The sequence below is a fragment of the Artemia franciscana genome, chromosome 7, assembly GCF_032884065.1.
Source record: "Artemia franciscana chromosome 7, ASM3288406v1, whole genome shotgun sequence".
NCBI classification, from domain to species: Eukaryota; Metazoa; Arthropoda; class Branchiopoda; order Anostraca; family Artemiidae; genus Artemia; species Artemia franciscana.
In genome coordinates this window covers 33,807,824-33,835,171 of record NC_088869.1, presented here as the reverse complement: position 1 = coordinate 33,835,171, position 27,348 = coordinate 33,807,824, and the positions used below count along the sequence as shown (strand labels likewise).

General features: G+C 33.8%; 1 protein-coding gene across 10 annotated transcripts in view; it reads right to left on the bottom strand.

The window, feature by feature from the left end:
* LOC136029188 (spectrin beta chain-like) overlaps window positions 1-27,348 on the bottom strand; it is a 134,010-nt gene that overhangs the window by 13,704 nt on the left and 92,958 nt on the right. For 4 of the 10 annotated variants that reach the window (XM_065707317.1, XM_065707314.1, XM_065707320.1 and 1 more), the window contains exons 26-35: window positions 26,042-26,236; window positions 24,947-25,162; window positions 22,725-22,933; window positions 20,337-20,475; window positions 17,981-18,065; window positions 13,677-13,768; window positions 10,966-11,070; window positions 8,893-9,011; window positions 7,450-7,529; window positions 3,293-3,391 (exon numbers count right to left, since the gene is read on the bottom strand). In XM_065707317.1, coding sequence (XP_065563389.1) covers window positions 3,293-3,391; window positions 7,450-7,529; window positions 8,893-9,011; window positions 10,966-11,070; window positions 13,677-13,768; window positions 17,981-18,065; window positions 20,337-20,475; window positions 22,725-22,933; window positions 24,947-25,162; window positions 26,042-26,236 — 1,339 coding nt within the window. Of the gene's footprint in view, window positions 1-3,292; window positions 3,392-6,362; window positions 6,417-7,449; window positions 7,530-8,892; window positions 9,012-10,965; window positions 11,071-13,676; window positions 13,769-17,980; window positions 18,066-20,336; window positions 20,476-22,724; window positions 22,934-24,946; window positions 25,163-26,041; window positions 26,237-27,348 lie in introns of all 10 variants that reach the window. The other 6 variants (XM_065707318.1, XM_065707323.1, XM_065707319.1 and 3 more) reach the window with 2 other exon arrangements.

Below are 27,348 nucleotides of genomic sequence, written 5' to 3'. Positions count from 1 at the left end.
AACAAAATCCAGACATTATGTTTACAATAGAATTGAAGCAAACTAAAATCTTCTCTTCCTTGACGTCTTAATTCTCTGGGACATCTTTGATCGCTGGAAGATATTAATCTCAGTTTTTATAGAAAACCCTACCCACAATGATAGAATTCTTGACATAATTCTTATCACCGCCCCACAGTGGTGATATTAAAAACTCGATTATAAATATTTTGGTTGAACAAGCTACAATGGTTTGTTCTTCAAAAGGAGCTGAACTACTGATCACATAAAATTGTGTTGTTTGAAAGTGTTTGCCCTCTCCACATAATCGAAAGGGGAACAAAAAAGAAGGCTCAATAATACAAGCGAAGGCTGAAACAAGGCTTGGTGAAAAATATAAAATGCGCTTCGAGTTACCATATATTAAGGGGATTACAAGTATAGGCGCAAGCTCTCAAATGTGGTGTTTAATCCCATCGGGCAACATTATCTTCTCTTTTCTTAATAAGGGTCAAGATAAACTCACAGGTGACCATCCTGGTGTATATAAAACATCCTGGTGTAATTGTGGAGGTCTTAAATAGAGTGTCCAATGTGATCACCAGATCAGAGTTTAGATCAATGTACTACATTAATTGACGTCCACTTGAAGGGAAACAACCTGAAAGACGGTGACACTTTTCTGCCAGAGCCCAAAACATCTTTGACCACCCTTCAAATGACATCTTCTCTGACCGTACGAGAGTTCTGGCTTGTGTTTCCCAACATACTATACAAAAGTTAGAGAATCCATAGATATGTGGGATATGGGACCCTGTGACCAATAAATCGAAGAAAAAATCCTTTCTACCTTGTAAAGCTCCCACAATAGATCCAAAAAAGTCACAGAGAATAACAGCTACAATTTCATCCTCCAAAACTTCTGAAATATTAAACTAATGCAGGCAACTCAGTGTCTTTAGTTTTATTTTACTAGTAATTTCATTTTTATTCATTTTCATCTACCCGGTTGGTGCACATTCTCAAAGTTAACAAAGCCTAGAATGACGTAGGCGCAGGTACAGTCAAAATTATCGCTTAAGAATCACACCTCAAAGCAGGAATTTCCGTAGACAGTGTGATACTAAACACCCAATTACAAAAAGAGAGACAACAGAGAAGGGAAGTAACATTATCGGAGCTGAAATAGCACAAAAAATCAAATTAATAAAAGGGCAATATAGAACCAAACCAACATTAGATTCTTTTTCAAGTTGATGGATTTTACGTCCAAAATTTTTTAAATAATTCGCCTGATGAAAAAAGAAGCTCCCCTTCCCTTAAAAGAAAAAAATCCTATTAATCACTCCAAGCAACAGTGTTACATTAGAATAAAAGCAGATAGCAAGTTCCATTTAGTTGCGTGGATACAAACAGAGGCAATTTGATGTAAGAGAATTAAGTTTCGATTCACTTATATACACACTTTGATGGATTCCAATTTTAGAATCAAAATTTAAATATTCTAAAGAGGAAAACACAAGTACTTTGGGGGCAGGAGAAAGTCATAAATCATTGACACAGAGTATACAGGAATAGAAAATTGAATGATGGATCTAGTCGCACAAGACTAGCTAAATTTAAAGCGTCTTTTCTTCGGTTTTCAGAAGAGTAGGTAATCTCTCAATCATTGGTCAACATTTCTTTTTAGAGTTTGGTATTTCTACTTTCCTATTGCTTTCATTTGTTGACGAAAAAAGGGGGAGACAGAGCACCTTTGACGTCACAATTTTTTCATAATAACATTGGTCACTGAGTTACTGAAAATTAAATGCAGTGAACTTTTCATTTTTTTTTACCTTTTTATTAAGATCTTACAGGTTTAGAAAACACTTTTTGTACAAACTCAGTTGCTATTTTTCTTCTAATGTGAAGACAATGGAAAGTTTTAAGTATTTTTCAATATATTTTCGGCTATCTTTGCATTTCTGAGCAACTTCTCAATGGCTAGAGGGTTAAACAAACCAAAATTCGTGAATATTTAGAAGAAGGATCCAAGTGGCTAAGTGCTTTATTATAGGGAAGTTTAAGCTGAATTTAGTTAGAGTGCCTTGACCAAATACTCAACGATCTGGAACCAAAATTGAACTATCGACATTAATCAGCCAGCATACGCGAATTTTTCTCAGTGGAAGGCTTACGGCTCACACGGCTTAGAAATTGGATACAATTTAAGCCACAGACAATAGAAAATGTCATTTGAAATACTGCAAAGATACGAATTTTGACAACAGAATGAGACTCAAACTATAATAAAGTCACGATGAAGTAGGTGTTGCTGAGATTTCAGCATAAACATCAATACCATGAACCTAATTCCCAAAGTATTATTCTATCATATCGAGAACGTCTCAACTAGAGACCATAAAGCTCAACTTAAGAATATTCTTGCATCTCCTTCTAGCCATTCTGAAATATATCTAAATTGTTGGGTTTGAAATGGTCCTATTTGTATTTTATTTAATAACTAGTGTAGCTTTCCAAATAAATGAACTTAATAAAATATTTAACAAAAATGCTAAGTACTCAAAAAACTTGCTTTTGAGACATGGGATTATTGGGCAGAACTCAGCCAATGCCTGCTAGGCGTTATGCGTCCATAACCCACGGCAAAACTAGACATCCAAAATGGAGGAATCGTTCGATAATCAATGCCAAATTCTAGCATTCACTTAATTTTGAAGTTCAAATTTACAACTTAAATTTAGTGTAATTGAAAATATCGCTTTCATTTCTCGCTCAATCTAACATCATGATTTATATTATTATGGTGAATGTATTTCCAATAACTGAATTTATAAATACGGATTTTATAATGACCCTATGAAAGCCGGTTAGAAGCGACCCTTCGGCCGACTGAAGAAACGATGGTCCGACAGCCTATTCCGAGTTCCGGGCGATGGCAAACATCAGACCGAGCGAAGCAAAAACGCTCGAACTGGACCGAAGTGGATGGAGGAGACAAACATCACTCTCCACACGGAGCCCCGGCAGGAGACCTAAGTCAAAAGTAAGTCATGTTTTATAATAAAACTGACGTTCAATAATCAAACATTATTCATTAAACAACCCTCTAATACAGCTTCCTTCATACGGCAACCCTCATTTCTAAGTTTAGAAATAAAGTTAATCACAAATAAACACAATACTGAACTCATGTTTCGCAAAAGAATTTTCTCCTTTGTGAAATACGTATTACATTCTTTTGTGTTTATCATTTACTAGGGGAATATAGTGCAGCAGTGTTTTAAGCATATATAAGCTCCATTCTTACTTTTCTGCAGTGGCATTTGTGTCGTGGGAGGCATAGTGAGTGATCGTTTCTGATCCTCCAACTGAGCTGTGGGACTTCCAGGCGGCAGCTTCTTTAATGCTACAACGAGAACGTGCACAACTAACTAGGGTTCGACAAACTACTTTAAATTCAGAAGCTAAATTTTGGATTTACTAAAAAACTAAAATCAAGTTGAAATTGTTTGGCCACAATGAAAAAGACAAAGTATATTAATGGCTGTAAATTTAGATATAAAAAATTTCATTTTTTTGCAACAGATTAGAATAAAGAAATTTAAGATTTATTTATGGAAGAAAAGATAAATTGAAACCCATAGTGAAAAAAAAATACTAAATGTGAAGAAATTGATGAAGTATAATGAATACAAATGTAGTTTGTTAGAACGAATACATATTTCCAAATTTTTGTCCGTAATATGGATGGACGAATATTCCGAAAAGGCAAAAGGTGAGGAAAATACTTATCATCATTAACTGCCTGTATTTATTGCACTATATCAAGTTTAATTAAGCCACAAGTTGGCATTTATCGTATACAGCAAGGATTCATGGGGTGAAGGCCCCCTCACATACAGCATAAATCATTTTAAACGCTGCTCCTTACTTTAGCAAAAAAAGTTTTTAATGCAATTCTGTTCATCTTAGTTCATCTCTGTTTCGAAAATGAAAAGGAAGGATATATAAAAATTATGAAAGTTTTAACAATGAAATCAACAAATGTGAACGTTGGACCCCCCCCCCCCTCTATATAGATACCTAGTACAATAATTTATCAAACGAATTTCCCATTAAAATTAGGACAATTTTCTTCAAATGTACTCCTTATGATGTCTATAAAAAAAAACTATTTGCGACGAATCTTCTTGGGAAAAATGTTTTGTACTCTTTCGATAGAAAGCTGACAACTCTCTTCCAGTGTTCTCGGACAAGAAGAATTTGAATAATAGGAATCAGATTTGTTCTTGGGGATGCTTTCTTTTTTTTCCGAAATTGTGCTTTTCTTGTTTATACATTAGATAGATGATTTTAAATTTGCATTACATTTTGTAGCCAACATGACAAATTAGAAGACTAATTTGATATGTGTATTGTTTTCAAAATTCTTCTTTTTTCTAAGGAGCTTCAGTTCTTACTGAGAATAGTGACTCTTTACTTAGCATTCATTACCAACCATGAAAGGTCTGAAAAAGATTTTGGAAATTTTTTCGAAGTATCGAGGTACATTAAAAAGCTTCTAAACTGTAAAATCTTCGAAGTACATTAAAAGGCTTTTAAATTGGAAAATTTTCAAAGTAAAATTAAGAAACTTTAAAATTTCATAATTTAGTCCTACCTTTGTACAGTATTATCAAACAGTTCGTGGTAACGAACTGTAAGTAAGAGGCGACCCGGCTCAATAGTAACCAATACTCTAAAAAACAAAATTTTGTTGCCAATTGATATATCAAAAGAATTGGATCTTTATGCTGATTTTAAATATATAAGTTTCATCAAGTTTAGTCTCACCTATCAAAAGTTACGAGCCTGAGAAAATTTGCCTTATTTTCTAAAAAGGGGAAAGCACCCCCCTAAACCCCTAAAAGTCATAGAATCTTAATGAACACCATCAGATTCAGATTATTACACCATCAGATTCAGCATATCAGAGAACCTTACTGTAGAGGTTTCAAGCTCCTATCTACAAAAATGTGGAATTTTGTATTTTTTGCCAGAAGAAAGATCACGGATGTATGTTTATTTGTTGTTGCTTTTTTCCAAGGGTGATTGTATCGACCCAGTGGTCCTAAAATGTCGCGAAAGGGTCATTCAAATGGAAATTAAAAGTTCTGGTGTCTTTTTTAATTAAAAACACAATTTAATTAAATTAAAAATGTTTTTATTTAAAAAACTACATTTTTATGTACAAGCTTGATGAATGGATGGTCTGAAATTGATTGTGGTGTAACAACGTTAGTAGTAAATAACTTGATCCTTTATAAGTTCATCCTGCAATTCTAATTTTATTGACGGTTTCTTTCCTGTTTAAGTAAGGTAAACTCATTACATACAAAACGAAAGAGTAAAAGCTCGTGTTCGAACCCTAGAGACTACTAAATCCATGCAATTAATCATGCAAATTGCTACAGCACAAAACTACTACCAACAGGCGTTCATTCAAATACTAAAAAAAGCTCGAACTACTTTGAGCTTAACTTGTTTTTGTTTTGTTTTTCAATCGCGTGTGAAAGACAAATATTTTGAAACAGCCAGTGGGTTAATTTATTATTTCATGAAGACTAAAAACAATGTACATGCACAGATCAAGAATACATTTGATACATCAGTTTCATATGAGGAAAGACTAGCGGAGTATTCTTAGCTCAACTCATAAAAATTAAAGCAAGTCACAAAAAATTTGAAACCACGTTTCAATTTAAGTCTTTTAATATTTATTTAATACGTTGATTTAGAAATATTAATTAGAATTAGATAAAAGTTATCAGATTTTCTATGTCCTCTCACATTAAAGAACTGTTCAAACAGAATTAAAATTAATTTCAGTTCTAAATTCATTAAGATTCAGAAACAAGGGACTTTATAATTGCTATTTAGAAAATGAAGAATAAAAAATAGTACCTTTTGTTAAAATTTTACAATATCCTTATATTCTGTACCTTCATGAATTCAAAAATGGGAACTAACCCAAATTCGTGGCAGATAGGTTTAGAGGTTTCTACAAAAGAAACTTTACAAAGAGGTTTTAACACAAAAAAGTGGTTTTTAAAGAAAAGTGTTTAAAGTACTAATTGATAGCCAGATATAAAAATGTCTCCACATTTCCACCTCTTCGTTTAATAGCTTCCCTGAGAGGGAAGGGACAATAGACCTTTTTTTTGGGGGGGGGTGCCCTATTACCCTTTGTGTGAAGATGTAATCACAATCGCTATTATCCTTCTAATTTGTTTCTCCAGGTGAATTTGAGTTTTAGCTTTAATAGAATTTAAATGAATAAATTTAAACATCTTCCCAATTGTAGTGAATAGTGCCGTAAAAAAGCAGATAAAGCTTACCAAGTGATTTTGAAGTTGGGAGGCTACCTGGTCTCGGTGATTGCCGAGACCTTCCTAATAGCAGCATAAAAGAAAAGAAGAAATAACATACGGTTTTTCACTCTATAAAAAAGGGATGATAACATGGGTTTTTCACTGTTTTTATATCCTAGAAACAGTAAAAATAGTAATATCGCCTTTACGAGGCTGGACATGTCTTTAAAAGACGCAATGGATCCATGAAATACGAAAAAACAGTCCTTTTTAAATAGGCTAAAAATGTTCTGTTAATTTCACAGAATGTGTCCCAAAGCTCAAATGTAGAGAAAGAAGGACATATGGCTGTTAATTTTATCCCCCAGCTTTTCCAATGAGCATACTTTTTTTTTATTATTAAAGCATCATTTTCAGGAAACAGATGCTTCTGGAGCTCAAATATAATTTTGTTTGGTCTGGTACCAAGGGCAAAAGCAGGAACTTCTTTGTCCAGAGTAGCATTTATATGCATTTTTTAATATTTGAGGAATTCATAACGTTCAATAGATATATGACGAAATAATCTCCAAACGAAAGGCAATTTTTTATTCAGAAAACGATGAGTTTATCCATTACAAGGAGGGAATTAGCTCGCTCGAGGCTCTCTAGCCTCCTGCAATTCAATGAAACCTATATCTCTTAGTTTGCGTTGTTGTTGTTTTTATGCCCATCAAAATTGTATATAATTATAATTTATTGAACGAGACTGACTTTCTTGGGTTCAAAATTAATTCATAAATTCTAAGTTTTCGAAGATAATAAATAAATGGAGTGCTAATACTGTTCAATTACTGCTTGAAGATTTAAGTAGATAGATTCTTAAACACGTTGCTTTCACTTGTTGAATGTCTTCATAAATTTATTTACTGAAGTAAAGCATAAAACAAGTTTATTGCAATGCTATGTGCAATGCAATGTAATTCCGGCTATTTTTACGTCGTCAAATAAGGTAATCAATAATTACATAGTAGGTTTAATTTTCTTTCTTGAGTTTCAGCAGCTAAACTACAACAACTGAGCACTTAAACCCCTAGCCCAAAGAAGCAATATAATCCAATATGCAAAAACTTACCTTCAGAGGCTTCCGACAAAGGCTCTCTCTCAGATATCGATTGAAGTGGTTCTGTATCAGGCGATCGCTCTCCATCCCCCCTAGACAAAAAGAAAAGTACAGTGGCTACCAACGTCCTTGACATTTTTTCCCTTGACAACGTCCTTGACACCTTGACAAAGCATGTTAGCCAGAGAAATTTATTGTAAAAAACACTCAAAAGAGAATTCGCAAAAGCTTAGTTTTCCAAAGCTTAGCAAGAAAAGGCACCAAAAAATCCTGATAGAACTAATACGATTTTTAGAATAGTCAGATAGGTGAAACAAACTGCAACAAATGTAGGGTTTGTATTTCATTTATTGATTTTTCTTAAATAACTATAATTAGAAAAAAATTGGAAAAAGGACATCAATAAGAGTAAATTTTGACTTTATAAAAGGGGAAGGTTTATCACTTAAGCTCAGAACATAGTTTTCCCCCTATACTATGTTTTAACTGTGGAAAGACATAGGTTTTCAGCTCTCCCATGCGCTATTATCAGTTTATTCTAAATATTTCATAATAACAATAAGAGCTATTAATCATAATGATTGCTCGCATTCTTTTTCTTTCTTTTTAACTTTATTCAACACATTAATTAAATACAAATTAAATCGATTTTTTAAATGGATAAAGTAATGAAAATGGACAGTAAAATAAAATCAGAGAAAGGCATAAGAAGTAAAAATAGAAATCAAATGGTAAAGAGAAAAATATACAAGGAATTAGAGTGTTGCACAGTATCGAACGTTTAAGGTATTGAAGGAAGCCAGTAACAGGAAAAGATTAGGGCGAAGTTTGTTATAAAAATATTACAAAAATTTATACTTCAAATACATAGTGAAATTACTTAACAAACAGACAATACTTTTGGAATGAATTAAACTATTTTATAGCTGTAATTATCACTTGGTTAAATAAGACCTGATCAGAAAGCAACCTGATTCAGCAAAAAAAAAAAAATTAAAAATTAGGAAATTCAAAAAGAAATTCCGGTTTTTATGTTTATATATCAATCATCTGGCGGGAAATTATTCAGATTTTTTTTTTTTTTTTTTTTTTTTTTTTTTTTTTTTTTTTTTTTTTTTTTTTTTTTTTTTTTTTTTTTTTTATTGGATGAAAATAAGGGAACGTTTTAAAATCCTATTTTCATTAACAACACTTTGTTGTATCCAGTTATGTTGGTTTCAAAACAACACATAACAAACAATGATAGAAGATCTTTTTAAGTTTTTTAAAGATCTATTTAATTTGGCTTAAAAAAAAAAACAAAAAAAAAAACATTTAATATTCGACAACAATATGATATGATGGTTTTGACAGAAGACATCAAATAATGTGAAAACTTCACTTAACAAGATTGTGAAAGTCTCAAGTAATAAAGTGGCGAAAATAGGAAAATAAAGAGAAAGAAGAGAGGCTTACTCGTCTTGTTTTTGTGCAGCCTGTTCTGCGGCTAGAGCAGCAGCTCGCTCTTCTTCTTCTGCTTTACGGCGTCTTTCTTCCTCTTCTTCTTGACGACGCTTCATTTCTTTCAGCTCAAACTATTAGAAAAAGGAGCGTTTGAAATGTATCATATCTAATGAAAAATACTTTACTCTGTGAACACAAAAATAAATATATATATATATATATATATATATATATATATATATATATATATATATATATATATATATATATATATATATATATATATATATATATAAATATATATATATATATATATATATATATATATATATATATATATATATATATATATATATATATATATATATATATATATATATATATATATATATATATATATATATATATATATATATATATATATATATATATATATATATATATATATATATATATATATATATATATATATATATCCCAAATACAAAGATACGATTTTTTGAAAACGCGATATCTAACAATACAACTACTTAAGGTACAAAGAACATCAAAATAAAACATTTTTTTACCTTGTGGACCCATCTTATATTTTTTCATATCTAAAAACCAATATTTTCTAAGGTTTTGTTATTTGAAAATTATGAAGTTTATAGGGCAGTACCAAAATTTTCGTTAGTGTTTTCGAGTTGAACGGTTAAAGCAAATACACAAAACAAATTAGTTAAAATGGATAACGCTTTTAGTCCATGAAATCGGAACGTTCACTAGCTGCTGACTCCTGAGACAGCTACACTTTAAGAGGAAAGCTGAACCGTCTTAAGCTGTTAGAGACCATTTTTAGCTGATTTTTGATGATTTTTCACCCATGTTTCTTTATCAAATTTGGCAACCGCTGCAAAACAAGCGTAACTAAGAAGTACTTTTTCATTAACAATTGAGTTTCCAATTTTCCTTAATTTTGAAAGATATATAAGATCGTGTAAGTTTCCAGTTAACCAATAATATTAACCAAACAATTCAATTTCATTTACATTGTTTTTGGGCTTTAAGATAAATCTAAGATTAATACACAGTTGGTTAATCCGCTTTAGGGATTATTTTGCGTATTTAGGATTAGTAAGAATCTATTTAAGGATTTTAACGATTAGCATTCCGCCTATATAAGAAAATACCACAGAATGGAAGAGAAGATTGGTTACGAATATTATCTGAAGCTAAATTTGACCAAAAACTTTAGATAGACAAGGGCCTATTCAGTACTAATATTTACTATAAGTCTTAGGACATAAAATAAACAGTGCAGACATTCCATTTTAGCCAGTGTACCGTTTTGGGAAACACATTGATGCAGTTATACCATGGGTAAGATTCCTCTGGATAGCAAACTCTTTTAGAATATGGGTATGATAGGCTACTTCTGTCAATGCAAAACTTCTCACTCCCCAAATACATTCTATATTTTGATAATTTATATTTAAAATAAAATGAATGTATAATAAAGATGGCTTGAAAAGCTGCAATTGTTTGTATCCAGTGTATATCTCGTGTTTTCTTTAATGAAACTTTTATCGATTTTTGATATGCATAATTAGGTATCAAACACAATTATTACTATGCGGCAGGGGACAGTATTTTCTGAATTTCGCAGTAAAAAGAAGATGGCCACTCTCAGTTTTGAATTCTAACATTTATCGCGTTTGTCCAATGGTTGAGACCTAGGCCAACCAATTTCACATAGTTGAAAATGCTTAGACAAACAAAAGGCGTGACGTTCTACGAGTGGTTAGCCAGCCAATTTTAAAGACTAGAACTATGCCCAAAATTAAGAGAATTGGAGCTCCAAAGTTCTTCCAAATGTAGAAAAATATTTTTTTTTTTTATTGTTATTATTATTATTATTAGTATTAGAATTAACAAAAAAAGACATCAGATCCTTGAGAGACAAACGAAAAAAAAGACCCATGTGTTGTTGAAAATGGTACACTTTTTTTGGCAAATTTAAGACACATTTTGACTTAGTCCTGTTTTTTTTTTTTTTTTTTTTTTTTTTTTTATGGGCTCAAGATGAAGAAAAGGCGAAATTACCGTTGTTAGTCTTTCCAAAGCTGCAAAGCGTTCTTCCTGTGCTGCAGTACTCTTTTCAAAGGCTTCGTGCTTCTTGATCAAATTTTCGACTTCATCGATCGTTCGCTATAAAGAAAAATTGAATATACTAGTGTCATATCATTCTTTTTTCGTTCAATCTGGATTGTATAATAATAGAGCTATAAAGCGTTTTTCGGACTGGAATTTTCACTTTAGTTTTAGATAATGTGTCACTCAACATATAAAGCTTTGAGAAAATGGCCATTATAATCTAGTAAAATGCAGTTTCACCCCCCCCCAAAAAAAAAAGGTTAACTTAAAGAATTTTCTCTTAGAAAGAGAGAGAGCCTTCTCATTCTGGCAAAGCAGAAATCGCTTATTCCCGAAATTTAAAACCTACTGTTCCGATCACTCTTATTTTTTTTTTTTTTTATGTTGAGGCTGATGTTGAGAATCTGAAAAACAATACCAAAATTGTTTGTCAGAAGAACCTCAGGTATTTGTCAGAAAATGTTGTGTACTACATCTGCTGACTATTTGACTAGTCTATCAATAAGATAGCTCTAACAAGAGCGTTTGCTGAACAAGTGACAGGAAAATAAGTCAGGAGCAGTAGCGTCGTCTTTATCAAACACATATATAACCAAACTTCTACAGGATGCGCTTGAATTTAATTAACTAAGAAGACCACATACCAGATTCAACCTGGACGAGAACAAAACAAATACAAGCAAGTTTTTTTTAAGGCAGTGACAAGTTAACAAAAAAACAAGTACATTTCGGCTTTAAAAGTAATATCTACTCTCAATAAAATAGAAAGGAATCCTAAACAAAACCATGGAAAAAACTACCCCCCCTCCTTCCCAAGAAATAAACAAAAATTAAGTCTAGAAGATCCTTAGCGTTATTATTTCACTGAAGTTCCGCTAAGACGTACCAAGAACTTCCGTGAAGTGATGAAGCCAAGGCTCTATTATTTTTTGGCTCAATCTTGAAAAAAGTCCGCGTTTATTAGAATTATTTTGTGTTTTATAGAGCGGTAGAATTCAGATAAACAATCGGCGCTATTTTTCTATCTCCTTTTTCCTTACCCGGTAATGGAAGAATTATCCTTGTAGCAATTCCTTTAAGGGTGACTTTGCATTATACATTACATTTATGCAAGTATTCAACCGTCCACAAGGCTAATGCAAGCCTTCAGACTCTTACCGAAATGAGGTGCTTTGGGTGTGATACTGAAAGTCTTCTCCGTACCTACATCTGTTACGTTCGCCTGTTGCTCGAGTACGCGTGCCCAGTGTCGGGTCCATCTGCTATCCGCACGGCACACCTATTACGCGACATAGAGTCCGTCCAGAAAAGAGCAACAAGGATTATACTCCGAAACCGCGACACAACCAATGATCAACCCCCCCGCGAAACGGAAGTCCGGCTTGAACATCTGATTCTGCAGTTTAGAAAATCCGTCCTAGCCAATATGAGGCAAACATCACTACTACCCGAACCAGCCCCTCCCAATAGTCGAACTACGACACTTTTTAAATATACCAATCTCTCTCTTTCTCTAACAACGCAGAGACTATAATTCTAAGCTATCCAACAACATGACTATCTTAATTTATTAACTAAAATCACAAACTGTAACTAATGAAAAACTGTGATAAACTATAATTACCTCTCTCCCAATAAACAGCATAAGAAGTTAAGATTTTTCTCGAAAGAATTTTCCAGAGGATGCACATATCACAAATATAAATGTCTCTAGCACCCAAAGAAATGAATTATGACCCGATCTCAGGTGGTATAAAAGTGATATTTACCTTGATCTGATTCTCAAAGATCTTTTTTATTTATTTATTAATACATATAGCCATCCTGGGCGATCATCCAAAGATATTTATAAGCAACTTCTTTTATAACGTATTCAAACTACAGACTTAAATGCCAACAAGAAAACAAAGAAGAGTTAGTTGACAATAAATGACAAAACCGTGTGGCCACAAATAAATTAAAATTAACCATTAAAATAAAACTATAAAAAAAAAACGGCGAAGTTGATAAATTAATTTGATAGATGTGTAAAAATAATTTATTATGATAATATCAAAGGAAAAACCTAAACTGCAAAAAAATTTCTGATTCTCATAATGAAATAAAAGTAACGCTTTCTATCTAATAAAAGCACAGAAAAAATCAAATTAAATTAATGGAAAATCCCTTTAGTTTGACATAAAGGACTGAATCATCGATACTTATCGAACGACATATATATGCTGCGTATCAATATATGTAATTAAATAAATATTGCGATGATTATAATTATGCTATAGGATAAAAAAAAAACCTTCAGCTAGGAAATTAAATAGTTGATGGAAATATAAAAAAAATAAATAAATAAATAAAAAATAGATAGTAGAAAAAACTTTTATTAATAGTAATTACTTGGAAAACTTTACCTCAATCTTGAGTTACTTAACCCAAAATTTCTTTTCCCTAGTGCGAAGGCGATTAACTGTAATGAAGTAAATTCAAATTAGGATTAAAACAAAATAAACACCATTTAAGTTCCCTCGCTATTTATTTGAAACCTTACTTAAAAGTAAAAGAAATACACTGAGATTGAAAAGAGAAGTGATATTTATTATGATGAAAGAAGAGGTTGTTGATTTTTTTGAAAAATAACGGATACAATTATTTAAAAAACTACTCACTCCAAGTTCTGTTGCATATAAATACGGTTCTTGTGCAATCAACCATTGTTCAGCAACTGCAGCGTCACGAGCAAATTGATATACCTCCAAGACTGAAAAGAGTACAATCTATAGATGCAATACTAATCAGAGTTGTACTTAATTGTTAATATGTATATACATACATATAGTAGCAAAAATGGCCGTGACGTGTACTCTTTTATGACGATCAGAGAAACATAGTTTTGCCTGCCCCTCCCCCACCATCAAAGAAAAAATTGTCCCTGGCAAATTCAATTCGATTCCCTAGAAGTCGTGCTAAACAGTCTAGAATTGCCGAAAATGCCTATAAATGCTAAATATTGTTTGGAGTTGATTATACTTTTCTATCTACAGAAGCAACTTTTACCCAAAAAGAGGTATATTCTCTATATTTTATTTTAAAAATGACGGAAAAAACCTCATATCGGACTCAAACCCAGTATCCCAGGACTGGTTGTATAATGTTCTGCTAATTCAACTAGTCAGTGTAGTTGGTAGTTGGTTTTCCATCTTTGGTGCATTATAAACAGATAAACGGTTTCCTCTAGAGATACAGACACAACCAATTGAACTAAGATAATGTAGCTACTAATCTTTTGATAACTAAGTTAAAAGTAAAATGGCTATCTGGTATAAGCTGAAACAAACAACTAAACAACGGCGAAATTGGTTTACTATTGAGCTCAGGACAGAAATCATCCAAGCCTTCATAACCCACTTTTATTAACCAAAAATAAATATGGCCAGAAAATAGACAGAAAGTGCCGATTTTATAGGTAACAGTTAGAAACCAATTCCATCCAACAATTTAGATGTGAAACATAAAATACGGTACTTTCTTAAAGAACGGATATATTTAGTTTCCAAAACCAACCAGAAACAGTTAAGTAAACAAATTTAATATTTAAGGAAGTATCAAACTGAATCAAGTGAGAGAAGAAAATTTCACAAACAAGGCTCCTGAAATTAAGTGAGTTGAAGCGGATCCCTTACCCCCATTTAAATTATACAGATACGTCAGCAATTGTAAAACTCAGTTGTTATGATAAAAACGACAAACAATATTTTTAACCATAACGACTCTGCTCCAAAATCCCGGCGACTAATCAAGCGCCTTGACGAGATCAAATCTGGCAATCAGGGTACCAAACCAAATGTTGTCCCCAGGTGCTGTAGTGCCGAACTAGCCAGCCCCCTATCATCACTCTTTCATGAATCCTTTCAAGGGCTTGGAAGTCTGCCCATATCATCACTTTTTTCAAGCAAGATAGCGACCCTACCCATATGATATCACATAGGTCGAAAGGCCTCCTCGCTCGCATTGGTAGGTTTTGTGAGGGCATTTACGATAAAACCTTTGACATACACCTAGAGTGAAATCAATCCATACTCTTTGAATGATAGACACAATGTTGATACTTTTTGGAGTGGAGGATAAAGTAATTGAAATGGTGAAGTGAGAACCTTTCTATGTGTTTTTGACCAACTGGTTTGTGGTTCATTAAAAGCCAGTAAAAGTTTTCCGATGGGTATCAGAGTTTATGCCTTTCTTTTTTATATTTTGTTTGCCCCAAGCATTATTTGGCACGCCCACTTTTTAATATTTTCAAGCTTTTCTATTTAGATAGGAGTTAAACCTGGGAGCCAGACGGGACATGCTTATTCGGTTTATGATCAAACATCCACACAGCATAGACCGTGCAGAAAGGGGTATGAATGTTAAAACGAGTGAGACATGCACAAGATTTTAGGCAGAGGGATGCTTTTTGGACGATATACTATGTGTACAAATTCCATTTCGGGTTGCTTTTGAAATTACTCGTAAGATTTTTATTTCATTTTTGGCTGTTAGTACGATGACCTCTTGAGAGGGAATTATGGTTTTTGAAAAGCTGTAGAATGTTAAAATATAGCTAGAATATAGCTTTTTGTTTCACTAACTGCAAACATTACATCTTCAAGATCCTGCTTTAGAAGGGACAATATTGATCTAACGGTGATTTCTTTTGCTACGCTCGCTGAACTCCGGAATGGTATGCTTGACAGGTCATCGGCGAATTTATAGCGACTTAGTATTTGCTCTAGGATAGAGTTGGTAGCAACAAAAGAAAGATCAGATTTCCTAATTTTGTTCCTTGAGGAGCTCCTCACAATATTTCTGAGAATTTGGAAACTTATTAGCGATGAGTAGTATGAGTTCCGTCGTAAACGATCAAAGCTTGACCGCCTAAATACCCAGATTCAGGGGTCGGTTGAACTTCTGACCCAAGGTATGATATTAAGACGGTGTCTTTTAATACTGCAAAAGCTCTCGACACAATCTGAGATAAAGGCTGTTGAAAAACTCCAAGTACATGAGATTTTTGGTTGTATAGTTGAGATTCATGGGTGTTTTATAAGAAATCGTATTCTCCATGTAGTTTTCGATGATTTCGATTCTAGTGAGTGTCTAGTAAAAGCTAGGGTTTCTTGGGGTAGAGTCCTTATAGATATAGATACATATTTCAAGCAAAAATCCTTCAATAATACAATCACAAAGACTCCATTGCATGAACAAACACTTTTCCTGGTATACATCAACGACATAGAAGACAATCTCATCAGCGTTTTACACCATTTTGCTAACGCTACTATGTCCAAGCAGCTTTCCACAAACATGATGAGTCTGTACAAGCTTCCCTATATTTAGAAAAAGATCTCCCGGAGACAAAAAAGCGGTCTGATACCTGGAAGGTTACCTTCACTGCAGTCAACCCTAGCGAGCTAATAATCAACCCAATGGAAGGTCTTTACGTCGAAATCTCAACTTAACCTTCAAGCAAAAAGCTATCGAGAGCAGGGGTCGCCACCTGTAGCACGGAAGTACTATTTTAACACTATTACACTCAATTTTTTTACTATAGCACCGAAAATCGCTGTGTAGCACGCATATTTGGGCAATTGTACTGCTTTGGGATTACTTCATGGGGGCAACCCTGATTCGAGAGTTAAGTAAATAAATAAATAACTTTATTCCTCACGCTTCTCAATACAAAATTCCTATACAACTGACACCTTTTTAAAAGAAAAATGTTATGGCAGGGCGAAGAGCGGATCGACTGCGGCACGATTTCCATTTAAAGTCGTCCTACGCTGAAAGTCTCGAGATATGGTATGTTTATGTTTAGGCTATTGGAGAAGGCTTCCAGTGATTTCATCTTTTCTACTGGGAATGGTAGTTGACGAACTTCGTCTCTTAGAAATTCATTTCCTAATACCTTTCTTGGGGTGCATATCTTGATCGATTCCGATCATCTTGTACGAGAAATGTTAATTTCTTTCTTCTTTTTTTTCCTTTTTTTAACCTTTTACCATCCAGTTTGATTACTCTGTTTAAGTCACACATTAGGCCTATTACCGAATAGAAATGCCCGCCTGTAACCTAGGCAACAGCCCGGGTTAATGGTTGACAATTGGCATACCAGGACTTTAAAATTTTTAGTAAAATGTCGCATAAGTTTTGGCATAAAAAAACAGCGATAGATTTAGCTCAATATTGAGCTCCGAAAAGAAACAACCTATTTTTATAATCGTTTGCCAACAGCTACAATATTTGGATAAATCCAGTTATTTGAATTTACCTTATGAAAGTACCAAAAAATAGTTTGAACTATGTTGGGACATCGACAGTTTCGTCAAGAAAAGCGAGTAAAACCCCAGCGCCCTCTTCAGACGGATTCAACGCGCTTTTCGGTGTGAAATTTTACGTACCAAGTTTAGTTCTTCTATGTTCAAGTTATGTATATAAAAAAAAATAAAATAAAATAAATTATTCCACAACTTTTTTATGATTTTCCATTTTGGTTAAATAGAAAACTGAAAATGAAACAAAAAACCCAATCCATGGTTGTGCAATAATTGTACACATTCTTTAAGGCATTTTTTGGAGAGCTTGCTTCCTAACAAACGCAACATCATATAGAGAAATTTTAGGATATAATCCCTATAAGTGGATAAATTAGGCGAACAAGAAATTAAACACGAAGTATAAAAAAAACAATTAGCTCGAAAGTGCCTGGAAACAGACTCTCCGTGTGTTTGTGCTGACTTTAGTTAAAGTCCGAAATTAATAGAAAAATTAATTTCCTGTAGCAATCAACAACACAACATTCTCTTTGCCATGGAAAAATGTCAACTAAAAAAGAGAAGTAACTGACACTGAAGACTGATATAAATCATCGGGTAAATTCGTGGATTCAAGATGTAAATGCATGGAAGCAAGAAAGGATTAAAGTGAAACTTACTAAGTTGTAGGTGTTCCCATCTTTCTTCCCATCTATGAAGCATCGCGTTCCGCTGATTTGTTAATGAGACCAGCTTCTCTTTAATCTATAAAAAAAAAAGAGGAAAACATACTAATGATCAATAGCCAATGAAGAATTAAAAAAAAAATTAATAATAATAACAATAACAGAATTTGTCTAGAGTCCCCTTGAAATACGTAAAAGTGATAACCCTAAAACCTATTGTAATTTCTAACTCTAACGAAGATTGTTCGTCGAAACGAACTGTAAAGACTCTAAAAAGCAGATTCTTGATAACAACATATGCAGGAAAAGAATATGATTTTTATGGCCATACTAAATATATAAAAAAAAGACTTATTTTTAAACCTAATTGTAAAAATTCATTATCAAAAGAAAATATGCAAATTTTTAGGGAAAGGCTCAAAATAGGGGCTAAATCTTGATAAAATTAGGTCTTGAAATTCAACACGTCTTAACGCTAGAATGACACTTCCAACTTGCTATCTACAAAACACAACATTTTGTATTTTAACCAAACAGGTGCGTTTTGTGCTTATTCGGGGAAGAGGGAACATCAAACCACTCCAGTAGCCAGCAGTAGCCATTAATCATCACAAAAGGACTATTCAAACAAACATTCAAAGTTCTACTTTTCTTTTTTTTTACAAAGAAATTACCTTAAGGTAACGTGTCTATTTCTGTCATCATTTTGTGTAGCAAAACAAAAGTTTCAGTTCAAACAAGGCCAGCTGAAACATAAATTGGCCTTGCATAAAAAATTTGATAGCAAATCAATTTGCATTCCGGCTTTTTTTTTTAAATAGAATCTCTTAAGACGGGATTTCAAGTATTGCATTACGATAAAAGATGAGTTTTCGTGGTCCTGTGGTGGCACAGTGGGTTTGACCGTTGCTTGGTAATACGGGACCCAGAGATCGAATCATGCTGCAGCAATGCACTGCAGGGCCGACACAGGGACCTTAGTAGTCAAGAAGCGTCGTTAATCTGATACAATACAATACAAAGATGAGTTTACGTGTAAAAAGCACGAAGCAAAGGATGGATTGTGAATAACCTTGATGAGATACAGAAACAAACAGTGCTTGGATTTTAAAACATCTAAATGAAAATAAGGAGCGACATCAATACTTAAAACAAACCAGACACGTATGCAGGAATTATTTTCGGAGGGGGAGGGGGCAAAACCTTCGAAACAGCAAATATAAAGTAGCACTTTTTTATTTAGTAACTAAATAAATGCAAAAAGCATGTATATCGGAAAATACAGCTTAGCTTTAATCTGTAGTATTGTAGCGGATAAGGGGGAGAAGACTGAAGCCTCAAAAGTACGTTTTAGGCTCAGGTTATGTTCATAGCGATTTAGAACCAGTGATTACTCAATTAGATCCCACTGAAAGGGAAATTTTAGGGTTAACAGTGCAATATGGGTGCTGTGTGGGGGGGGGGGTAGTTCTTCTATTGCGAAAACATTGATTTTAATGAAAAATGATAGTTTCCAAAATTAATCCGTTAAAAGCTGTACTTTGTCCTGAAAATGGGGGATAAACGTCCTAATATCAAGGATAATTCTATTTTGATGTGGAAAGCAAACTCTCTTTACAAAAAAAAAAAATAATAATAATAACAGTACAATCGCTAATGACTTCAAAGAGGGTAAAAAGTTAGACAGAAAATGGGTTAATAATTGGGCAGTGACTTGACCGGATAATTTTATGCTGTAAAATCCAAAGAAAAGGCTTCACACATGTATCTAGATTCTTAATAAATGTCCTACTTTTGCCAGAAATCCCAAGAAACCATTGGGAAATTAAACATTTCACAAAATTTCCGGGGGGGAGGGGGGGAGCCGAAGGCCACCCTGCGTATGTGCCAGAAACAAACATAAGTGTTCCTGTAAATGAAGGAAACCTCGCTTCATTTACCCCCGCTCCTTACGTTAAAGCCCCATCAATTCCCGATTTTTATGCTAAAATTGAGAGGCAATTGGTAAATAAAACATTTGCAATTGCTAACTTGCTACATTTGTTGTACTCTAAAAACTGTTTCAGTAAAACAGTAGTAATACTTAAGCATTGGAGGCAAGGGGGGGGACCATCGTCCTTCTTAAACACAGGTATATACAGAAAAATTCGTTGAATTTTTAATGTCATTTGTTGTTTTTATTTGAAAAAATTTCCTTTTCCTTTTCTTAATTTTTTTTATCACCTCCCTACAAAATTAATGATTTTTTTTATACAACAATTTTGTCTCCCCCCCCCAAAAAAAAAAACATCAACTTGTCTCTCAATGGGGTCTGCATTTCTAGTTGAGAATTACAGGTCTAGCTTCTTACCTCACTTGATGCATAATGATTTCTTCCAAGGAGTTCTTTACCGAGAGAAACGCATGCCTGCATACTATCACCACGGGCGTCAATTTCAGCCTTCAAACTTTGATGATTGTTCATCAATAGCTCTACTCCGCTGACATCTCTATAATACACAATATAATGTTAGAATGAAATCGTTCCTCGGGTTGTTCACAGAAACTGATCGATTTCATTGGGTTTTATTTTAAAATCCATCGCCTCCTTTTGGCCCCTAAATTTCATGGTGGGGGTGGGCACCATTATCTTTTCGCATATTAGGTCCCCTCACCTAAGGAATTATTTGTATAAGCTTTAAACTAAATCATTTTGTCTCCGCCCCCACTTCCAACATCCTCACACTTATACAAAAGTCGAAAAGAGGGTGTCAGTAAGGATTTTTTTTTTTTTTTTGTAATAATAAACCTCAAAATTAAAGGACATCTACTTATTTGTGGCAATTTCTCTTTGCTTTAAGTTCGACGTGGTTGTTCATTTTAATTTTTTTCTTTTGGGTTCTATCCATTAATCTTTAATATTAAGTGTGATTATTAAGTTTGATGTGATTATTCATTTTAATTCCTTTTTTTATGGGAGGAGAAGGGATCATTTGTTCATACAAAGTAATATGTTTCTGTTATCGTTCAAAGGAAACCAACACCTTACATGTCATTACCATTCAAACTTTTCTGCTGCATTACTGCAAAAAAAAAGCTTCACAAAATAAAATACACTTTCATTAGTTTTGCATGTTGGAATTTATCTCCACATGTTAGGAGAACTCAAATAGTTTGGGAAATAAAAAGTGCAAAAAAGAGAGAAAAAACACAAGTAAGCAAAAAAGTCGAGATTTGATAATCGCAAGCTACAACTTAAGGAGTTTTATTCACGAGCTGGAAAGTTAACCCAAAGAAGCTATAAAGCTTTAATATCTTTGCGCAATTAATCGAGTTGCGATTTCTACCCTAAATGAGTGTATAGTTGCGTTGCGTTCAACCAGAGACAAAGAAGAAGAGAAAATCGCCAGTCCTTGAGCTAAACGCATTTTCCAGGAGTTTCAGACTCTTTTTTCAAATCCCTATAAGTTTTTAAGCTTTTTTTATTTGTTTTTTACGCGTTTTTCAACTTCTAGTTACTTATGGGCTGTGATTTTCTCTTTACTAGGTCACTAAAGGGGCTGACAGAGATAGTACTTCCAAGCATTTGTACTTCCGAAATTACACAAAAAAAATGTTATTTTTGGTACCATATGGTCCTTCATGATGGAGTTATCGAGACGAATTGACAAAGAGCACGTAAATATCATCAAGAGCTTCAAAATGAGCCATTAAACTTTTCTTTACGATGTTGCAATAGCCTCTTACTTCTGCCAGTCAGTCCACAATTTATGGAACTTACTAGGGGGATGAAAGAGAGAGTATACAACAGGGAGGGATTGCAAAGCTCAGGTTTAAGATTCAACCATGGAGGTCATGAAAGTACTCTTTCCATACTTCCTAGCCTTTTCACTCCGGATATAGCGCCAAAATGTTATATTTAGGGAAATATGACACTTGACGAGGGCGCTATCATGAATAATTCATGAAAAGCCCGTAAATATAAAAATTACCTTGCAAATGAGACATTAAACGGCTGTTTATGATGATACATTAGCCAGGTAGTTGTGTCAGTCAGTAGACGATTTATGAAAAGCATTAAGTGTGTTAAGAGGGGGAATACACAAGACAAAGGATTGTAAACCCTCAGTTCAGGGTTTTCAACCATGAAAATTATGAAGGTATCCAATTCATTCTTCCCAGCCTTTTCATTCCAGAAATGGCACTCAAAGTGCGCTTTTTGGATGCTATATGGCACTTTATGTTGGCGTTATCAAGCTAAATTTATAAAAAGCGATTAGACGTAAACTATCAAATGAGCTCTTTAACAGTTCTCTATGATGTTCAGATGCTCCACTAGCGGCAACTAAAAAAGAGGACACATCTGTGTGATTTTCCTTGTTGCTCAAGGTCAGGGTTGCAATTTCCTCTGTGAGGTTTTCAACTATGGTCATTGCAACAATGTACTTATTCATTTCGATCCCAAGCGATTTAAGAGGGTTTTCAGGTTCTTTTTCAAAATTCTTTTAAATTTGTTTCCAAAACAACATTCTATTAAGATCAATCCGAATAACAGTTGCTATTCCTGAATCAGGTACAAACAGAATTTTTTTGGGCCGTGGTTCTGCTTTTATTAAGTTGCAGCTATCGCTGCAACAATGAGGAACAAAAGGTGTGCATTGTAAAAGAAAAAACGTAGTTATAAGCTGCATATTTTTTCAAGCAAGTCAAGATTACATTCAAAGAACCACCCCACCTTAAATTCTTTCTAATTTCATACCTGGGTTTTTCAGTTGTATTCATTTGTCTAACAGTGTCTTCCATCCAAATCATAAGGGCCTTGACGAGTTGGAAGAACCTGCATAGGTCACCAGTGTCAATTAATTTGTTTCGTCTTTCCTCACAGAATCCTTGAAGGTTTTTCCAGGCTGTTATGACTTCCTCCTCGCGGGATGTGATCTCCCTAGCTCGATCACCAGCATATAGAGTCTATTCATTAAAAAAATAAAAAATAAAGCTTAAACTTTGCAACATTTTGCTATCGGATTGTATAGCTACTAAAGGAACTATGAAACATAATCATTCAGACATTTTCACAGTTTAGAGACACAAAGATTTGGTATAATAAATACACCAGTAGATCATACCCTACATGAAATATATTCCCTTTTTTATCGATTGTAGGTATCAGCATTACGCCTAGTGTTTTCGCTTTTTGTTAATTAAGTATTTACCTAATGTGCTTTAGTTCTTTATCAAATTTTGATACAAGAGCCTCCTTAACGGTTCTGATACAACTAACCTTCATTTAACTCAGCCCAGTCAAGCTTATCCCTCGCATCCCTCGAGCATCTAAACCCCCGTTTAACTCAACCCTGCTCGAATCAACGATATATCTGAAAAATGTCACTCAGCCTGTTTTATCAGAAACGATAAGGGTTAACTATGATATGGTCTTTTTTATTGATTAAACAGTAGTCTCACCTAATTCAATTGGGAGTTTAACCCCAATTCAAGATGAGTTGACTTAAATGAGATCATATTGCAAGGAGTTAATTTGAATGGGAGATGAGTTAAAAGGGTTGATTTAGATGGGGTTTGAGTTGAATGTGTTGACTAGAACAGGGTTGAGTTACATGTACGCCCTCAGTAACACAAAATATAGGCGATACCATCACTGAGCAGAGTTAAAAGAAAGGTTTAACACTATTATTCACTTTATGCCAGAATAAAGCCACATTACTTAGCTACAGAAAGGGATCCTACAAATATTTTTATCGAAATCCCCGAAAAGATTCCGCAAAAGCCTTCAAAACTTTGCTTCCCCTACAAGTCAAATAGCTTGAAATAACAGCTAAACACAAGATTCTTTTATACCGTAAAAAAATAAATATACGTAGAAATACGAAAACTGGCTACCAGGGCTGCTCATTTGGCAGGTGTAACTCAGTCCATACAAAATAAAACAAACCCGCGATTTTAATTTATTAAATATAAATAAATACTTGAAAAATCTCAGTTGGAGTCGGTTGGGCCCGAAATTCCCCAGTGACTAGCCAAAGCTCCCTACTTTGAACTAACAGACATACCTGGCAATCTTGTATAGCTTTTTACCGTAGAATTTACCGTTCCACACAAAGCCGAATAACTTGAAATAACGTTAAACATGGGCTAGTTTTTTTACACAATAAAGAAGTAAATATATATAGAAATATAAAAACTGGCCACCAGCGCAGCAGTTCCGGCAAGGATAATTGAGCCCAGCGTAAGAGTTAATAGGGAACCTTGGGTTCAACTTCCATTCCAGCAGCGATTTTTTGACATTTAACTTTAATTAATCATTTTCCTTTTCTTTTAAAATTAACAGAATTATGACACATAAACTGTTAAGCGAGTGTGTTGGAGATTTAAGAACAGAAAATGATTAAAAATATACAAAAAAAAGTTTATACGATCATTGCTAGAGCTGTTGCTTTACGACCATAGTAAACTAATACACAAAACACACTATAGTAAACTACATAGACAGTAGACAAAAATACTAAATTAACACAGAAAGTAAAAACTAAAAAGATTTTTGGCAGATCTCCTTTCAACAGAAACGCTGAAACACTTGATCTTGGAGTCTTCTTTGAGGTTAAATTGTTCACATCAACGATCTACACAAAAGTTCTTGAACTGATTGAAATTTCAGCACCACTACAAAACATCTTTTCCCTTTAATTACTTTACATAAAAAATTGATTTGTATATAATAGGCTATACATATATTTAAGAAGAAATATTTTCATAAAATTATTTTATAATTATTGTTGATACATTATTTTATATAATTTTATTTATAAAAGTAAGATTTTTTTTTTGTTACTATAAACTCGTAAAATAAACGTATGGATAATCAAAGAGAATAAAAACGAGTTTATTTCAGCTTCAGAAATTATAGATAAAACACAACTAACTTAATCAAACTTGCAACCAGTGTTAGTTTGCAATAAAACATACCTGAAGTTTAGCAGAGTCATCCTGTACTTGCTGAACAGCAAGTTGGAGACTTTGAAGGTCTTGGATGAAATTTTGGTGTTTTCTCAAGAGGAGCGAAACAGCACCGCTGTCACGGCCAAGATCCTCAGACATCGCATTCTGCTTCTCAACAATGCGGCCCAGACAGTCTTTGCAATCGTGGAAATACTTATGAAGCTCTCTAGATGCATTCAACATCTAAAACAAGCAAAACAATTCAAATCCATGTAAAATAATTCTTCTGGATATCATGAAATTGTTACTTTAGGGCGCAGAAGCATTGCAACGTGTATTCTTCTATTATATAAGGCAATGTCTTTACACATTTCCACACACACTTTCCCAGAACCTCGTTTTGCTGACAAGTGTTTATTCACACGAACATATATGCTATCAAAAACTTTTGCCACACTTTTTTGTAGGATGCTATGATAAAATCCTCAGTGAGATAAGACAGTATCAGACCAGAGATTTATCAGTCTTATGTTAAAAGATCTTTTGAGGGGGCAATAAATGAGCCTTGTTTCTCTTTTTCCCTATGTTCATGCTTCTCAGCCAACATTTGTGGGGAGAATTCCAAAGTAAAAGTCTTTGAATAAGGTAGGATTACAATAACCAGATCATAATTCCATCCTAGGCAATCATGCACATTCTCTCAGAACATCGATTGGTCGCATTAAAGAAAACAATAAAAGAGAAAGAAAAAATCCTAGGCAAATGATATTTTTTTTTCTTGTTTTTTTTTTTTTTAAGTTTTCAAGACCTGCATTCTAGTGTGTGATACAATGGTAATTATTCTGAATATTATTTACAATTGCGTTAAATTAATTCAATTATGTAGTCAGAATACCACACTAAGCAGCTTATATGAACAAAAAAAAATTCTACTATATTTACTTTCAGTTTCTGGATTGCTCAATTTTCAGCTTCTATCTTTAATTCAGAAAAAAAACGAAATCTAGAAATTAAGAAACAAGGACAGAAAGATCTATTTCCTCTATAGCCAAAAGCAAGATAATATTCTTACTTCCACATACAAGTTTAGCAGAATAAAAAGGAAGAGGAGGGGAGAGGTACCTGAGTTCTTGTATCGATCATTTCAAGAAGGTCTGCCCACGCTTCGTTTAATTCATCCTTCCATTCGGCAATGGTGGCAGCATCTGTATGTCCAGAGGCAATCAACTGGTCAGCTGTTTCATTAACAACGTTCAATCGTTCATTTCCTACGACCTCTGTGTCTTTAGCAAACTCTTTGAATCGCTCCCAGAGTAACTGCAAAATTTATAATATATACAAAAATGTCCTATCTCAGTAATAGTCTTAAATATACGTCTTTTCTCCTACAAATCCATTTTTTCGTTATTCAATAATAGTAATAGTTAAACAGATGGACGAAATTGGCCCTTTCAGAATGCTAGGATTAGACCGGTTTGCATTACGGGGCGGAGCTTTGGGGGTTTAATAAGGGGTTAAATTTAGAAAGAATACAGTTGAGGTTTTTTTAAGCGTATGTTAGGCCTTGATAATAAGTTTAATGGGTTAGTACTGAGAGGGGATATAGGAATAAAGTGTATGAGATAGAGTAGGTTAATTAGTATGGTTAAATATTGGGAAAGGGTGTCATCGATCGAAGATAATAGGCTAATTAAACAAGCATTTTTAATGATACTTCAAGATAGGAGGAAGGATTCGTGGCCAAATCAGGTGAAGAATATATTAGATCAGGCAGGGCTAGGTAATTGCTGGAATGAGGGAAAAGGGATAGGAGAGATGGTAGGAACTGTATCTAGGTTAGCTGCCACTAGGTTAGAATCTCCGGAAGTTCAGGTTTGGCAAGCTGAGAAAGCCACCTCGCTGTTCCTTAGGATATATGCAGACGTCAAGGAGAACTGGGGCAAAGGAATTTACCAAAAATGGGATTGGCTCCCTATGTGTGGAGAGATGGATGAGTCTTTGCATCATTTTTTAGGAGTTATAGGGAGTTGAGGGAGTTGCGCTTGGAAATATTTGGTAGGGAGATCAGGGGGAGAGATTGGATTTTGGAAATTCTGAGAAGTAGGTGTTACTTAAGTATAATACTATTGGAAAGTTCGTCCTGGTAGGTACGAGGTATCGTGATGATTTTCTTAGATAATTAGTTTTAGTACCTTTTCAGCCTATGTTTTCTGTATTTTTTCGCTTGTTTTGTGTATGCCACCATGTCCAATTGAGCTTTCGTGTGAATAAATCTATCTATCTGTCTATCATCTATCTATGATCAAGAACTAAAACATTCGAATCATACAAACAATCACACAAATCATACAATCCAAAAATACAATCGGAAATTTTCTGTCAGTGGAATTTTTTTGCGGGGGGGGGTGACCCAAGTATTTTATATTTGA